Source organism: Salvelinus namaycush, chromosome 32 (genome assembly GCF_016432855.1).
Source record: "Salvelinus namaycush isolate Seneca chromosome 32, SaNama_1.0, whole genome shotgun sequence".
Taxonomy (NCBI): Eukaryota; Metazoa; Chordata; class Actinopteri; order Salmoniformes; family Salmonidae; genus Salvelinus; species Salvelinus namaycush.
The window spans coordinates 26,671,979-26,689,102 of record NC_052338.1 but is presented as its reverse complement, the minus strand read 5'-3'; the positions used below and the strand labels follow the sequence as shown (position 1 = coordinate 26,689,102).

The 17,124-nt window shown below is 43.9% G+C and overlaps 2 protein-coding genes across 4 annotated transcripts in view; one reads left to right on the top strand and one right to left on the bottom strand.

Moving 5' to 3' along the window:
- The first annotated feature begins 197 nt into the window (after positions 1–197).
- LOC120026868 (lens fiber membrane intrinsic protein-like) lies at positions 198–1,594 on the top strand. The gene is made up of 4 exons (XM_038971585.1): positions 198–372; positions 831–980; positions 1,075–1,209; positions 1,530–1,594. The coding sequence occupies exons 1-4, from the start codon at positions 198–200 to the stop codon at positions 1,592–1,594; spliced, it is 525 nt and encodes a 174-aa protein (XP_038827513.1).
- Positions 1,595–5,129: 3,535 nt separating this feature from the next.
- Positions 5,130–17,124, bottom strand: part of LOC120027452 (tubulointerstitial nephritis antigen-like) — a 65,366-nt gene continuing 53,371 nt past the window's right edge. For 2 of the 3 annotated variants that reach the window (XM_038972390.1, XM_038972391.1), the window contains exons 11-12: positions 10,430–10,475; positions 5,130–10,304 (exon numbers count right to left, since the gene is read on the bottom strand). In XM_038972390.1, the coding sequence (XP_038828318.1) occupies positions 10,146–10,304; positions 10,430–10,475 (205 nt within the window). In that variant the 3' untranslated portion in view covers positions 5,130–10,145. Of the gene's footprint in view, positions 10,319–10,429; positions 10,476–17,124 lie in introns of all 3 variants that reach the window. The other variant, XM_038972392.1, reaches the window with a different exon arrangement.

Sequence of the window (17,124 nt, the reverse complement as noted above, 5' to 3'; positions counted from 1 at the left end):
ATCATACCAGATAGGTACAGGTGTGTGTGTCTAACTTCATCATCTCCCTCCCCAGTATGAGGAGCTACGAAGTGGCCAGAGCAAACTGAGTGTGTGTCATACAAAACATTGTATAATCCAGGTGTGTTTACCCACCCTCCCTCGTCTTCCCATGCAGTATCAGGTACCACACAGTGGCCACAGCAGCATCTCTTAGGATGTACAGCTTCATGGGAGGGGGCCTGTTCTGTGCCATGGTGGGGAACATCCTGCTGGTGGTCTCCACAGCAACAGACTACTGGATGCAGTACCGTCTGTCGGGCAGCTTCGCCCACCAGGGCCTGTGGAGGTACTGCATGTCGGGAAAGTGTTACATGCAGACGGACAGCATCGGTGAGAACACACGTCAAGCAAAACCTCCCAAATGGCACCCTATTCCCTATGCCCATAGGGCTCTGGTCTAAAGTAGTGCACTATATAGGGAATAGGGTACCATTTGGGACACAGCATAAGAGATCAATAGTAATTAAAACTATGTTTACCACTCCTGTACATGGCCCAAGAGAATAGGCTACCAGCAGCATCTCAGTAGTTAATAGAGGCTTCCTCCTAGTCTAGTTAAAGTCATTTGTCAGAGACATCTCATCAATGGCTGCTTTGTTTCATGTTACAATCCTGTTGTCACAAACCTGTTACTGGAATGTATTTTAGAGTAATGTTGCACATGAGGAGAAATATGGCGCCACCTAGAGGCTGAGAATGGTACTAGGTTTAGTTGTCAAACTGCCTGAAGGGGGGATGCTGGGGCTCTGTTGTTGTCATCCTGCTCACTACTGTCTGTCCCCTTCTAGCATATTGGAATGCCACCCGGGCCTTTATGATCCTGTCAGGGATGTCGTGCTTTGCGGGCATCATCGCAGGCATCCTCTCCTTCGCCCACTTCTCCGCCTTCGAGAGGTTCAACCGCTCCTTCGCTGCAGGGATCATGTTTTTCGTCTCCAGTGAGTCTCACACATGCACACACGCACACATACACACACGCACACATGTTTAGTACAGCATATTTACCTATTATATTCCCCTGCTTTCTCCCAGCCTTATTTGTTCTTCTGGCAATGGCCATCTACACGGGTGTGACAGTGAACTTCCTGGGCAAGCGTTTCGGTGACTGGCGTTTCTCTTGGTCCTACATATTGGGCTGGGTGGCACTGCTCATGACCTTCTTTGCAGGTAAGAACTGACATACAGGGTCAATCACAGTACTCAAAACTGGCTCCATACCAACATGCCCAATATTTCGGTCCAAAAACAACTCACAAGCCATTAGTCCCTCAGCATTAGCAGATCTGAAGAGTTTGATGAAAGCAATATGGTGATGATTTTCCCTAGCCTTCCAATGGGTTAGGGGGGCCTTGCTCCATCATAGTGCTGAACCTTCAGACCTGATAGATAGTGTAGGTGCTGAAGGGAGGCTTGTGGTTTTTTGGGTGTCTACAGCTGGTTTCTAATGTCCATTGTCCATTAACCTGTGTGTGCTCTGTGTGTTCCAGGGATATTTTACATGTGTGCCTACAGAATGCATGAATGTAGGAGAGGAGGCGGCCCTACACGCTAGAGAGAAAGACACAGCAAATCGCACAAACTGTTTTTAAAAAATAAAACATTTAACACTGAATGAATGACCTTAACATATGACAGAAAGCCTTCGTGCCTACATGGGCCTCCATCCCCTGATGCTTCCAATGGATTTCCTGGATAAATAAAGACTTGATAGAAAAATATACAAAGCTTTCTGCCATTCACATGAAAAGAAGAATGATAACAACTTTATTTAGAAAGACAATTCCACTAGCTTCTTTATCTATGTACAGTAAAAAGGAAAATATGTTTCAAAATGGCTGGCACTGCAATGGTTATGATATCTCCTTAGTGCCCTTTTCAAGCATATATGCGAGATGAGAACAGGCATGTTGTACATGCAAATGTAGCCTATTGTAGTTTTGGTTAGGAATATGGGCAGGTGGAGCCATGCTGACTAGGCAAGTTCTCATATTTTCCAATAAAGTTCCTCTCTAAATGTTCTGTTGTCTCTATGTTGATACTCAGTGCACAGTCCACCTTTTTAGGGTGTATTTTCCTTATTTACATCCCTTTCTGAGAAGGGGTTTTAGTTATGGGTTGTGTTAGTGATGGCTGTCTTATACATGATGCACACAAAGTTTTACCACAAGATGGCGGCCCTAAACCAGCTTTTATTAGCAGGGCTTCTTTGCACATACTGCTAGACAAGTTGCTTCCGTTGCCTGGGATGCTTCTGTTGCCTGGCAAATCCCAAAGCAACTGCCTGGAGGTGAGAGGGCCACATCTTGCAAAAGGTAAAGATTTGTCATACAGCTTCTGTAAGATTGACTGGTATTGTGCAGATTTTCCCTGTTCAATATATACCACAATTAATCATGTTTTACTTTCCCCGAGGCGAAGAGCTAAGAAGTGGACCCGAGGTGGCCCCAGTCACAAGCTAATACATGAGACCTCCAGGACATGTTTTTGCATTGTTATGTATAGTCTGTAATGAAGAAACTACTGCACAACCAAGTGGAAAACAATTCCCTAGGGCTACATTAACTGGCATGATGTCAACACTAATAGGAGATAAGAATCCCACACGTTAAGGGAAACCAGTCTCCTTTATTTCACAACTTAGTTTTTTGTGAGAAAAGGCTTCCCCCGAACCCCAACCCTCGTCCTGTGGAAACTCCTATTGTCCTTTACAGTTGTTGACATCTTCAAGAATAGTCTAGGTTTCACATAACTACTGAAGGAACCCATGGAGGGTTCTAGAAAACCCTGTAGACAATGAGAGAAGAATTGGACAGAATGTGATGGATAATTCCTGGACCACTGAGGTGGGGTGGCGATGTGTTTGTTGCAATGCCTATGTCTACAGTCACAGCTTACACCTCGATTGAGATATTTGGCAGTTGTCATAATCTGGAAGGTTAAAGAAACAGTAGGCGTTGAGGTATAGGGGGATTGGGCTATTCCTGAACCAGGAACAATGGGAGAAATGTAAATATGTTGTTATCGAATGCATGCCTCTGTACACATTTCCTTATGCGGTACCTTTGGCATCCTTACTTGGCCCCCTTGGTCCACACGGTGTACTGTTCTGGACAGATTTATTAATTGCCAAAAACAGGAAATCTAAATAAGCAAAAATGTAATGTGTCCGCACTGAAAAATACGTTACATAAAGCTTACTTTTATAAAATTAATTTCAATGTATCATGGATAGCATATCTGTTGTTTTGTCTTAACAGCCATCTCAGCGTGAAGGTCTTCATAACACCAATAACAGTCAGTTCCCTAGCTACATATGAGAAAAAAATAAACAAATATACAGTATCAGTTAAAAGTCACACCTACTCATTCAAGGGTTTTTCTTTATTTTGACTATTTTCTACATTGTAGAATAATAGTGAAGACATCAAACCATGAAATAACACATATGGAACCATGTAGTAACCAAAAAAGTGTTAAACAAATCCAAATATATTTTAGATTTGAGATTATTCACAGTAGACACCGTTTGCCTTGATGAAAGCTTTTCACACTCTTGGCATTCTCTCAACCAGATTCACCTGGAATGCTATTCCAACAGTCTCGAAGGAGTTCTCACGTATGCTGAGCACTTGTTGGGTGCTTTTCCTTCACTATGTGGTCCGACTCATCCCAAACCATCTCAATTGGGTTGAGGTCGGGGGATTGTGGGGCCCAGGTCATCTGATGCAGCACTCCATCCCTCTCCTTCTTTGTCAAATAGTCCTTACACAGCCTGCAGGTGTGTTGGGTCATTGTCCTGTTGAAAAACAAATGATAGTCTCACTAAGCCCAAAACAGATGGGATGGTGTATCGCTGCGGAATGCTATGGTAGCCATGCTGGTTAAGTGTGCCTTGAATTCTAAATAAATTACAGACAGTGTCACCAGCAAAGCACCCCCACACCATCACACCTCCATGCTTTACAGTGGGAAATACACATGCAGAGATCATCCGTTCACCCCCACTGCATCTCACAAAGACACAGTATTTGGAACCAAAAATCTCAAATTTGGACTCCAATTTCCACCAGTCTAATGTCCATTGCTTGTGTTTCATGCCCCAAGCAAGTCTCTTCTTCTTATTGGTGTCCTTTAGTAGTGGTTTCTTTGCAGCAATTCGACCATGAAGGCCTGATTCACACAGTCTCCTTTGAACAGTTGATGTTGAGATGTATCTGTTACTTGAACTCCGTGAAGCATTTATTTGGGCTGCAATTTCTGAGACTGGTAACTCTAATGAACGAACTTATCCTCTGCAGCAGAGGTAACACTGGGTCTTCCATTCCTGTGGCGGTCCTCATGAGAGCCAGTTTCATCATAGCACTTTATGGTTTTTTTTTTTTGCACTTGAAGAAACTTTCAAAGTTATTGAAATTTTCCATTTTGACTGACCTTCATGTATTAAAGTAAAGACGGACTGTCATTTCTCTTTATTTGAGCTGTTCTTGCCATAATATGGACTTGGTCTTTTACCCCCACCACCTTGTCACAACACAACTGAATGGCTCAAATGCCTTAAGAAGGAAATAAATTCCTCAAATTAACTTTTAACAAGACACACCTGTTAATTGAAATGAATTCCAGGTGACTACCTCATGAAGCTGGATGAGAGAATTTCAAGTGTGCAAAGCTGTCATCAAGGCAAAGGGTGGCTACTTGAAGAATCTCAAATATTTGTTTAACACTTTGTTGGTTACTACATGATTCCATACGTGTTATTTCATAGTTTTGATGTCTTCACTATTAGTCTACAATGTACAAAATAGTAAAAATAAAGAAAAACCCTTGAATGAGTAGGTGTTCTAAAACGTTTGACTGGTAGTGTATGCAAATGAACTCACTCCCTCGTTCCCTGTTCCTTGGCCTGTCTGTCTGTCTGAGTTATGACTCACAGTGGTGGAAAGAGCTGCTACAGCACTGTCCTATTCAAACTGTCCTCATCCCACCCTCGCCCGTCCCATGAGCCACTCTGTGTCGATACCCCCCCCTTACCTTTGTATTATCTCGGTATTGTCTTCCATTATTAGACAATGAGTCAGACAGGGATGGTTGTTTTAAGAGACTTTATTGTGCCACACAGGTAAAAACTATGGGGGGGGGGTTTCATTTAGTGCACACAATACAAGAGACAGATCATAATAATAATAAACATTGCACAGAAAATAAAATATATCATTTATACATCTTGTCATAAATAAAGTCTATGTATCAATGAATATGAAGTGGGTCTTTGACTTTGAATACACAACTTCTGACTGGGGTTCTGTGGTTTTGAAGGAGTCCTATAGTATAAAATACATGTTTGGTTGAGGGAGTGATTGGCTCTAATGTCAGAGTAACTTTAACCCCTGAATACCATCCAAATAGTTTTCTAAGACTGACAGACAAAAATCTCATTGTTTGTCAACTGGAGAGTGTCTTCTACAGATCTTGGCACCTTGAATGGGCAGACTAAAGATGGAACCCAGTGAATCACACTCAGGATTCACTCAAACTCAAAAAGAACAGTCAGACCAACTTGGATCCAGCTTTGGCCAAATTCCTTTCCTCCGCATGACTTGGATCCAATCGCCTTCTCCTCTCATCCCATTGATCCAGACAGGCTTATCTGTCTATCACTGGTTTATCCCTATAAGGACATAACTATCTGGATGACTGCATGGGAATGAGGATCCATCTGATTAGACAACAGATTGACAATAACCTTATACAATAGGCCTAGCTGTGTCCCAGGACACTGGTCAAAGTAGTGCACTACTGTATATGGAATAGGGTATCATTTAGGACAGAGCCCTGGGGTTTTTCATTGGCTAGGGGCTGTATCTCAGACTAATGGGATAGTACTATAACATTATTTTAAAGGATAAAACTGATTTGACTTGCACCAATAAACTACTAGGTCTATGAACAGTTATGGTAGCTTATAACGGTAATGTAAAATCTAGAATAAATTAATAATGCGGAAACACCTCCCAATTCTACTTGTTAATATTTTGCAAAATGTAAGAAATGACATGTAGCCTTCTTTATCGCCTAGCAACGCATTAGCAGATTCCTTTCGTATTGCTTTTAGAACTCACGCAATTTTAACAATTGATTTGTTTTTATTAAACCAAAAAGGGTGACATTTTATGAACACAAGAAAATTATGTAATGTCTACCAAAAAACTAAATGATGTTGCACATCAGCTTTCGCTTGTTGATTTGTTGCATAGCTATGGCAGTGGAGGCTGCTGAGGGGAGAGCGGCTCATAATAATGGCAGGAACGGCGCAAATAGAATGGCATCAAACACTTGGAAACCATGTGTTTGTATTTAATACCATTCATCTGATTCCGCTTCAGTCATTACCACAAGCCCGTACTCCCCAACTAAGTTGCCACCAACCTCCTGTGAACTGTGGCTATGTTTGGCATGAGTCCGTCCATCATGTGACTATTGAAGCCTCAGGGGTTAGAACCTATAAAGGATTAAAAGGCAAGTGAAAAACACAAGGGCTCTATTCAATACATATTGCAGAAAACGGCGCGTTCTATAACGCTTCAACGATACTGGCTTAACAAAGCCCTAAATAGTGCTAAAGTTTTCTGTTGTACTCTTTTCTAAACAACACGATGTCATCGTATCCGTTTTCAGCTCTGTTGACTCCCTCCCCAGTCCCCCCCTCAACCCCCACCTCCATTCTTTCTGCACTGTCATGCCTCGTGAACCCATGATGCACCTCACCATCCCCCCATTTGATCATACTCATCCTCTCTCGCTCCGTTTGAAGTGAAAGTAAATATTCTGTAGACCGCATGGTTCACATAACATGCGGCTATGTCTGCCCTACTCCTATAGCCTAACCTTCCTCCACATTGAACATTGCTTGTCCATCCACACATGTCTGTTTTCTTGCGTCTCTGTCCTTTTCTCAGAGGTGATGGTTGTAATGGGGGTTTAAAACTAAAGGCCTACTTGAAATGTATGAAATGGTGTAGGCTTATAGGAGCCTTGGCTGAGTTACAGTAACAATGTAACAACTAAGCCATATAGGAACGGTGGCACAGTTGAAAATACATCACTTCTAGGAAGCCATGTAGTTTATTGTGGAGTGAGACTGTATATGATGTGGTCTCAAAGGACAGTTGGCGCCTCTGGAAACTGATACATTGAAAACTAATGACAAAACTATATTTCAAATTTGAACAAAATTGCCAAAATTAGAGACAGTATAAAAAAAGAGCACCTAGGGCAACATTACATAAGGTAGTTATATCAAGTTAAATCAGTATATCAGAACCTGTGTGTTCACTGGCTTCAGTTGAGGCTTGAGCTACCTACTTAAAAGTTTTGGGGAGACGCACAACCTTTGAAACATCACAATGAGTCTGTTGTATATGCCTACACATGCCTATTGCTAAATACTGAAGTGTTAGTGGCATGTTGTGTTAGGCTAATACCATCAAACTGACAAAAATACTACAATGAAACAGCACTGAACAGACTTTGGCAGCTGAGCGCGACCTCCTCCTCACCTTTTGATTTGTGTGTGTTCACCTTGCAAAAGAAGAATATGCACCTCTTGAGCACCCTTTAAAGCTCCTCCCTTGTACTTGATTGATTAATTAAGTTCACTAATTAGTAAGGAGCTCCCCTCACCTGGTCATCTAGGTCTTTATTGAAAGACAAAAACAAAAACCAGCAGACAGTATGGCCTCTTATGGAATGGGTTTGACACCCCTGCTTTAAAGCAACTGGTCAGGGGAGGGGGGAGTTTGTGTGCGAGACAAACACATCTCTCAAAGCAACTAATACACAACAGCAACAATAAGAATATTTTCAGCATAACCATAACACTGTGTACAGGAGGCCTAGTGGTTAAGAGCATTGGGCAGTGACCCGAAAGGCTGCCGGTTCGAATCCCCGACGTGAAAAATCTGCCGGTGTGCCCTTGAGCAAGGCACCTAACCCTAATTGCTCCTATAAGTTGCTCTGGATAAGAGCGTCTTCTAAATGAATAACATGTAAATACACAGAATGAAATAGATTAAGACTATAATACACAATGGGTCTAATCTTTCAACCAGAGGACCTAAAAAAAAAAAAGCATATATTTCATTAAGGCATTTGATAACCCATAAGGTTGTCATGTTGAAGCATCATCAAAGATAGTGGATAACTAAGATGGTTTCCTCAGGCTGTTTACCATTGAAAAAAAATTGTCACGGTTCCCTCTCTTGCGTGAATATGCTTTCCTGTGTGAGCTCACAGCTTCTCCATAATGTCTGGCATGCTCAACTGAGCGAGGGAAGAGCTGGCTCTGGTCTACTTAGTGTCCACTATTGCTCGTCCCACCCACCCAACCAGAAAAAGTGAGACGGGCCAATAAGTAGCCCAGAGTGGCTCTACCCCGATCAGAAACAAATGAGGGAGTCAAGTGTCTCTCTTCCTCTGGCTTCATCTGGTGGTGACCATTTCACCTTCTTCAAACCAAAAGGACAACACTGTTATTTCAATCAATCTCATATTTTTCCAAGATATGTTTTTATCAACCAGTTGATTTAATAAATGGAATGTGTTTTTCAAAGGCTGTTTTTTTAAGCTCTGCGCTTGCTACAAATCACATCTACACATATTATACATGCTTCATCTCTGCTTTTATACATACTGTATAAATAGTAATAAGGGAGATTTATAAACGGCTGATACACTAATATTATTTCTAATGAAAAGTTGTGTTCAAGCAGTTAGTTTCAGTTTAGAGCTGTCATGAGATTGAAGTTGATTTGATATCATTGGAAGATTGACACCATCTCTTCCATAAACCGATAGATTATGTGGTACTGAAACCTCAAGAGAAATTTGGCATTGAGTTTCACTTCCAGAGCTTGCTGAAATGCAATACTGTACTGTGCATTCAATGCAATTAACCTAAAAAGAAAACAGCAATTTTTGGTAAATGAGGGAAATTAATTATTGGTCAAACGGACAGCTCACTAAACCCTCAACCCCACCTACCACCAAGCTTCTAGCCCAACACCCTTTCCAGTGTAAGATTCTGCATTTTTGGAACATGTGAAGATATGCGTGGCTACTGCAACTGCACTAGATCTGCTGACAGTAATAGAAATACATTATTCAGCGACGTAAGTAGCTAGACAGAGTTAGTGATAACAGTAAACTAAACTGTAGTAGATTGTTAGTTTCTCTCGTCTCTTGTTGTGGGAACTGCCCAGTCTGGTGCCTGTATCATCTACCCCTCTATCTCTCTGGTTCTCTCCATCCCAATCTGTCCCTAAGGGGTTGGCTTTCAAAATACACAACAACAGAGAAACACAGAGAGGGTTAACCAAGACCAGAGATAGATAGCCACCTGTCATGGCAGCCAAATGGATAGCCACCTGTCATGGCAGCCAAATGAAGAGCTACACAATGAGAAATAGGAGAGTGAGAGAGTTCAGATTAAGACAGTTCTTTCATCATTATAGCAGTGGAAGTGAAGACTTAAGAACAGAAGTAGGAACTAGACAGTCTATGCCAGGCCGAAGCCGAGGAGTCTGGGAAGGATGGTCTTTGGAATAATGAGTCCTGAGGTGCTTATTGCTGTGTCCTGAAGCCAGAGGAGGCTGTATGGAGAAGCCTCTCTCAGCCTGCAGGCCTGGAGCCTGTTTTGGTGCCATCAACTTTGAGTTGGGTTGGGGGGCGGTTGGGGTTTCAAAACCCCTAGGCTGCCGTAAGGGGATATGGGTGCAAGGGGGTAAGGGGTTAAGAGTTGGAGTTCTTAGGGCAGTTGTTGCTGGTTCCCCCAAAGGTCAGAGTGGGAACTGGTTGAGTTTTCCCCCAAAGTTTAGCGTGGGAGAAGGGAGTAAGAGCAGGGTCTCAGGGGCTGGTTGGGTTGCTCCCCCAGGGTAGGGAGGGGAAGAGGGTATGGGATGAAGGGTAGGCACTCTGGGGCTAGTTGAGTTGCTCCCTCAGGGTAGGGAGGGGAAGAGAGATGGGCTGAAGGGTAGGCACTCTGGGGCTAGTTGAGTTGCTCCCTCAGGGTAGGGGCAGAGGGTGCTTGGTTCCTGGAGTGTATGTCTCTACTTGCGTCGGCGGTGATGGTGGCTCTGCATGTCTTCCATAGTGACCCTACCCCACGCGCCAATCACGAACGCCTCGATCTCACACTCGTTCTCACCGCGAGCGATACGGAAGTAGCCATTCTCCCCCCAGTTCTTCCCCCACGAGTTGGCAGCGATCTGGAAAAGTCAAGCTAGGGTTAGGGTTAGGGTTAGGGTTAGAGTGGCATGGGTTAGAATGTACTGTAGATATAGTTGATACATAATAGACGAGAGAATGTGATGAGATAGGAGTCCTTACTTACCCAGAACTTCTTTGTTGTCCCATCATAGTTCCTCTCCTCTCCCCACCTGGAACAGAACACACAGAGATAGATTACGGACATGATTGTTTTCCACTAAAGGGCACAAACTGGAACTAAAAACAATCGGACAATGAAGATGTGTGAGAACACAAACACACAAGGGGACGAAAAAATATTATCTTCGATCTTCATAATATGCATGCAGGTTGTTCCACCAATTAGGTGCCCTTTGAATAGTGTATTTTTATTTATTTTTATTTTACCTAATTTTAACATTTTGTCATATAGAGCACATGTTTAACTTCATTAAAAAACAGTTTTTCCATCTCAAGAGGTGAAATAAAAAATGACAATAGAAAGTGCCCATTAAGTGCAAAATAAAGTAACAGGGTCGACCGTAAAAGTGTTGACGAATGCATCTTAAATCCGCCATAAATCCCCTTGTGACAGGGGGAATGGAAGTTTCTTGTGTGAACAGGGAGGGGAAATTGAATACAAGCTTCACAAAAAAAAAATCAATTGTGAAAACATTTCTAGTCTATCTATAGGTAACAGGGTTGGCGTGTTATGTTTGACCCGCTCAGTTTTCCACCACAAAACACCAGAAAATTGTCAGAAAGAGTAGAACCAGCTCACCTGCATTTACAATATGATTTTACTATTAGATGTTTAATGTTTCTTTTGAAAAAATGATTTAGAAAGGAATAGTTTCACTTTATAAAAATGAGAGTTCAGTTCACGTAAAGTGGTTGATCTTAAAATGAGGGGACAGGTTATAATTTTTTTTACCTTAAAATGAGTCACTAATCAGATTAAATAAATATGAATCTTTAGAAATGACTTTGTGAAAGCATCAAAATAAGTAGGGCTTCACAATGATGGTGAAATGTTGGGGTTAAGTGGGTTCAAATCTTCTACACTAAGAAAAAAAGGGTTCCAAAAGGTTCTTTGGCTGTTCCATAGGAGAACCATTGGTTCCAGGTAGAACTATTTTCGGTTCCAGGCAGAACCCTTTTGGGTTCCAATGTAGAACCCTCTGTGGAAATGGGACAGCCAATGAACCCTTTTAGATTCTAGATGGCACTTTGTTTCTAAGAGCGTAGAAGACACAGGGGATGCAGAGAGGGACATATCAATTTTCCATATGGTCTATATTAAAGGGCACTCATTTAATATAAAATGTCAAATAAGTGCACAATTTCTACTTGAATATGAAGGGGACGCAAAAGGCACTCATTTCATGGAACGACCCATGCACTGATTTTCAATCATGCCATTTTTTTTTTTTACATATATACACTGCTCAAAAAAATAAAGGGAACACTTAAACAACACAATGTAACTCCAAGTCAATCACACTTCTGTGAAATCAAACTGTCCACTTAGGAAGCAACACTGATTGACAATAAATTTCACATGCTGTTGTGCAAATGGAATAGACAAAAGGTGGAAATTATAGGCAATTAGTAAGACACCCCCAATAAAGGAATGGTTCTGCAGGTGGTGACCACAGACCACTTCTCAGTTCCTATGCTTCCTGGCTGATGTTTTGGTCACTTTTGAATGCTGGCGGTGCTTTCACTCTAGTGGTAGCATGAGACGGAGTCTACAACCCACACAAGTGGCTCAGGTAGTGCAGTTCATCCAGGATGGCACATCAATGCGAGCTGTGGCAAAAAGGTTTGCTGTGTCTGTCAGGGTAGTGTCCAGAGCATGGAGGCGCTACCAGGAGACAGGCCAGTACATCAGGAGACGTGGAGGAGGCCGTAGGAGGGCAACAACCCAGCAGCAAGACCGTTACCTCCGCCTTTGTGCAAGGATGTGCACTGCCAGAGCCCTGCAAAATGACCTCCAGCAGGCCACAAATGTGCATGTGTCAGCATATGGTCTCACAAGGGGTCTGAGGATCTCATCTCGGTACCTAATGGCAGACAGGCTACCTCTGGCGAGCACATGGAGGGCTGTGCGGCCCCACAAAGAAATGCCACCCCACACCATGACTGACCCACCGCCAAACCGGTCATGCTGGAGGATGTTGCAGGCAGCAGAACGTTCTCCACGGCGTCTCCAGACTCTGTCACGTCTGTCACATGTGCTCAGTGTGAACCTGCTTTCATCTGTGAAGAGCACAGGGCGCCAGTGGCAAATTTGCCAATCTTGGTGTAATCTGGCAAATGCCAAACGTCCTGCACGGTGTTGGGCTGTAAGCACAACCCCCACCTGTGGACGTCGGGCCCTCATATCACCCTCATGGAGTCTGTTTCTGACCGTTTGAGCAGACACATGCACATTTGTGGCCTGCTGGAGGTCATTTTGCAGTGCCCTGGCAGTGCACCTCCTTGCACAAAGGCGGAGGTAACGGTCCTGTTGCTGGGTTGTTGCCCTCCTACGGCCTCCTCCACGTCTCCTGATGTACTGGCCTGTCTCCTGGTAGCGCCTCCATGCTCTGGACACTACGCTGACAGACACAGCAAACCTTTTTGCCACAGCTCGCATTGATGTGCCATCCTGGATGAACTGCACTACCTGAGCCATTTGTGTGGGTTGTAGACTCCGTCTCATGCTACCACTAGAGTGAAAGCACCGCCAGCATTCAAAAGTGACCAAAACATCAGCCAGGAAGCATAGGAACTGAGAAGTGGTCTGTGGTCACCACCTGCTGCACCATTCCTTTATTGGGGGTGTCTTGCTAATTGCCTATAATTTCCACCTTTTGTCTATTCCATTTGCACAACAGCATGTGAAATTTATTGTCAATCAGTGTTGCTTCCTAAGTGGACAGTTTGATTTCACAGAAGTGTGATTGACTTGGAGTTACATTGTGTTGTTTAAGTGTTCCCTTTATTTTTTTGAGCAGTGTAGTTAAAATGTTGTGTATTTTTACAAATAGCTTTTTAAATATATCCCACCCCATAGGAATGTTAAACCTGAGAGTGTTTTGACACAACTGACGGTGAATTCTAGGAAGAGCTAAGTAGAGCTGATGTACTGGGTACAAAACAATTTTCATCTCTTAAATAGTATCCTGAAAACAAGAGGTTATTTATGACCATGGCTAAGAAACAACAGAGCAGTTATATTACCCACACACATGCACACGTACACACACGTCTCCCCTGCATCCCACATCATTCAGATTCCTCAGCAGCACATGGAATTCCCCCCTCTGCCACTTCCCCCTCGCAGCACAGGAAACAGGAAGGAGAGGGACGGCCAGGGAGGAAGTGGTCACCGCCCGACTCCTGTCATCTCACAGACAACAACATTGCTGAAGGTCGAGCGAGGCTCTCATAAATAAACCTTACCCCTGCAGAGGAATCTCTTACTCTCTCCCTGTCTCTCTCACTCCTTCCCTAACCAGCATGCTTTGATCTCAAGAAGTCAAAGGCCCATACATTCCCATCATCCTTAGCTTCTGGTCCTATCTGGTAGTTACCCCCAGTTGGAGGCGGCCCAGCGTCTCAGACCGACCTTCCCTCCCCCCTTCCTCACTCCAGTTCTATTCCCATCCTGATTTGTGAACACCATGCCCTAGGGCCTCTAGGAGCCTCCAAGGGCGACTTTGTCCTTTTATAAAAGAAAAGGAATGCTGGGAAAGAGATGTGATATTTTCAGTCGTTTCCAAAACATTGGCGAATAATGCCAACCTTCAATCAGCAAGTTTCTTTATTCGTCGAGTCTGGTTCGGACAAGAGTTCAAGGGTCATCATGCTCTGAATAGGCAAATACAAACACCTGTACACACTGAGGGTCAAAGATTTGGGGCTGTGTGTGTGCGTGTGTGTGTGTGCACGTGCATGCGCCTACTTGTCAGTGTGGGTGCTTATGTGTGTGTGTATACAGGCAAAGCCAGAGAGTCAGACAGAAACGGACCACAACGGAGCCCTTATCTCCCTCAGTTAGCATTGCTCCTCCAGGACAATGAGGGACATACCAGCCCTCCCCTCCCCTACCCCTGACCTCCTCCATGGGCCTGATCCTCTCTCTGTCCCGTACAGTTGGGATCAACGCCCCAGACAATGCCTTTTCCACCAGAGTGGACCTCTATGCACTAAACACAAACTTTCCCAGGCCCTTGGCTTAATAGAATGCACTGCAGCGGGATTTCGGCTGTAAAAACAGTGATTGGAGTGATGGTCAGGCTCTACGCACCCTGGCCCTCCTTTCTTTCCCCCAGCCCATCCCTAAATCCATACCCTCGGTGCCCCCCGAGCCTCACGTTCGCAGCCCAAACCAGCGAAAGAACCGCAGTGTCAGCGGAGGAGGGGGGAGACAAGCTTCAACCGTCATCATCATCAGTGGAGCATGCTGCTCAGACCAGACACCAGCAACATGCCAGGACAGACCAGACACCAGCAACGTGCCAGGACAGACCAGACACCAGCAACGTGCCAGGACAGACCAGACACCAGCAACGTGCCAGGACAGACCAGACATCAGCAACGTGCCAGGACAGACCAGACATCAGCAACGTGCCAGGACAGACATACCAGCAACGTGCCAGGACAGACCAGACATACCAGCAACGTGCCAGGACAGACCAGACACCAGCAACGTGCCAGGACAGACCAGACACCAGCAACGTGCCAGGACAGACCAGACACCAGCAACGTGCCAGGACAGACCAGACACCAGCAACGTGCCAGGACAGACCAGACATCAGCAACGTGCCAGGACAGACCAGACACCAGCAACGTGCCAGGACAGACCAGACACCAGCAACGTGCCAGGACAGACCAGACACCAGCAACGTGCCAGGACAGACCAGACACCAGCAACGTGCCAGGACAGACCAGACACCAGCAACGTGCCAGGACAGACCAGACACCAGCAACGTGCCAGGACAGACCAGACACCAGCAACGTGCCAGGACAGACCAGACACCAGCAACGTGCCAGGACAGACCAGACACCAGCAACGTGCCAGGACAGACCAGACACCAGCAACGTGCCAGGACAGACCAGACACCAGCAGTATGCCAGGACAGACCAGATTCAATGTGCATCCCAAATGGCACTGTATTCCCTATATAGTGCACTACTTTTGCGCCAAACCCTATAAAGGGGATATGGTACTATTTAGGACTCAGCCTTATGCTATTGGCATCGATATACCAAGACCCTAGACCAGGGGTTCTTAAACCTTTTCAGCCTGGGACCCAAATTAGAAATTCTGTGTTTTCCTGGGACCCAAGCTTAGGAAAAAATGCAACTATACATAAATATCGGTACATTTCATTGCCTTTATGCCAAAAAAAAAAATGCAATATAGACAAAAACAAATAATGAAATATCCATAAATATATTTTCATGTTTATTTTTCCCCATTACAAACACTCTTACATACCTGTCTAAATTGGAACTGTTGCTGTTAAAATAGAATAAATAATTTCATTCTGAACTGGAATAAACTGATTGATCACATCACACAGATGTATAACAGAACACACACACACAGGCTTTTTGATTGTGCAACGCTAAGTAACAGTACAGATGAATTCAGGCCTACTGTACATCTTACTGTACATCTTACTGTAGAAATGATTGTTGATAGAAAGTCTACGTTGAAACTGTTGCTGTTAAAATACTTTTTTTTATTTTTTATTCTGAACTGGAATAAACTGATTGATCACACCACACAGATGTAGACCAGAAAACACACCCACACACAGTCCTAATGAGAGGTGTGTGGCTGGTTGAAGTTTACAACAAGATGCATAGGTATGTGGTGCCAAACTGGATCAGAACATCTACTGCTTTCTCAGTCAGGCAGGAGACTGCTTCCTGCTGCAGATGAGCAACCCAGAACTGTGTGAGTGTTTGCCTCAAAAAGCATCTTGCTTCAATCAGTTTATTCCAGTTCAGAATAAAAATTATTACTTGTATTTTAACAGCAACAGTTCCAACCTAGACTTGTTTTTAACAATAATTTCTACAGTAAAATGTACAGTAGGCCTGATCATTTTTCATCTTCATCTGTACTGTTTCTTACGGTTGCACTATCAGTAGCTAGTTAACTTGCTTTGGCTAACGTTAGCTATTAGCTGTGTAACGTTACAAGGCCAGGGGATTGTTTGAGTTTCTCTTTCACATCTACTACTGTGAGAGATAGTACTCCCTTATTTCTGCATATCATCACCTGTTATAAAATGACAACAATGCCTTCTAGTTGACTTACTTTTCCACTTTCGAAGCAGTTTCCTGAAGCATTCTGCCCTGTTCTGAAAGAACTCCCTGGGTTTACCGTCATGTTGTGCCTGGATGTTTGGTCAGGACGTGTCGTTTTATTAATTTGTTCGTTTTGAGAGACTCATTACTAAGCACTTCCCCACACAAAACACATCGTGGGCGCCCCTCGTTATTTCTCAAAGTTTGTATGAAAGAGACAAAAAGTAATCACTGTATTTGCGTTTCATGACGATTGAGCTCAGTCAGAATTTGTGGCTAGCATGAATCCATTTCATGATGTCGAGTGGGACTAACAAGGCAGTGCCTTGAACGACAGCGATGCAGCGTGTGGGTCGTGGAGTGATCATCAACAAAACTTAAGAAAAAAGATCCGGTAAACCGCAAAGCACACGGGCATCTCCCTCTACCTTTACCTCTGCCACTAGCGCAGCTGCCAAACTGAGCAGAGACCGCTGCTAAGCAGAGAGCGCACTGAACCGAGAGCACAGTTGCACTTGGCCAAATAAA

Coding starts and splice junctions, on each gene's coding strand:
- LOC120026868 (XM_038971585.1), top strand. CDS start 198: ATGTACAGCTTCATGGGAGGGGGCCTGTTCTGTGCCATGGTGGGGAAC. Junction 373..830: donor CATGCAGACGGACAGCATCG/GTGAGAACACAC, acceptor GTCCCCTTCTAG/CATATTGGAATGCCACCCGG. Junction 1,210..1,529: donor GCTCATGACCTTCTTTGCAG/GTAAGAACTGAC, acceptor TGTGTGTTCCAG/GGATATTTTACATGTGTGCC.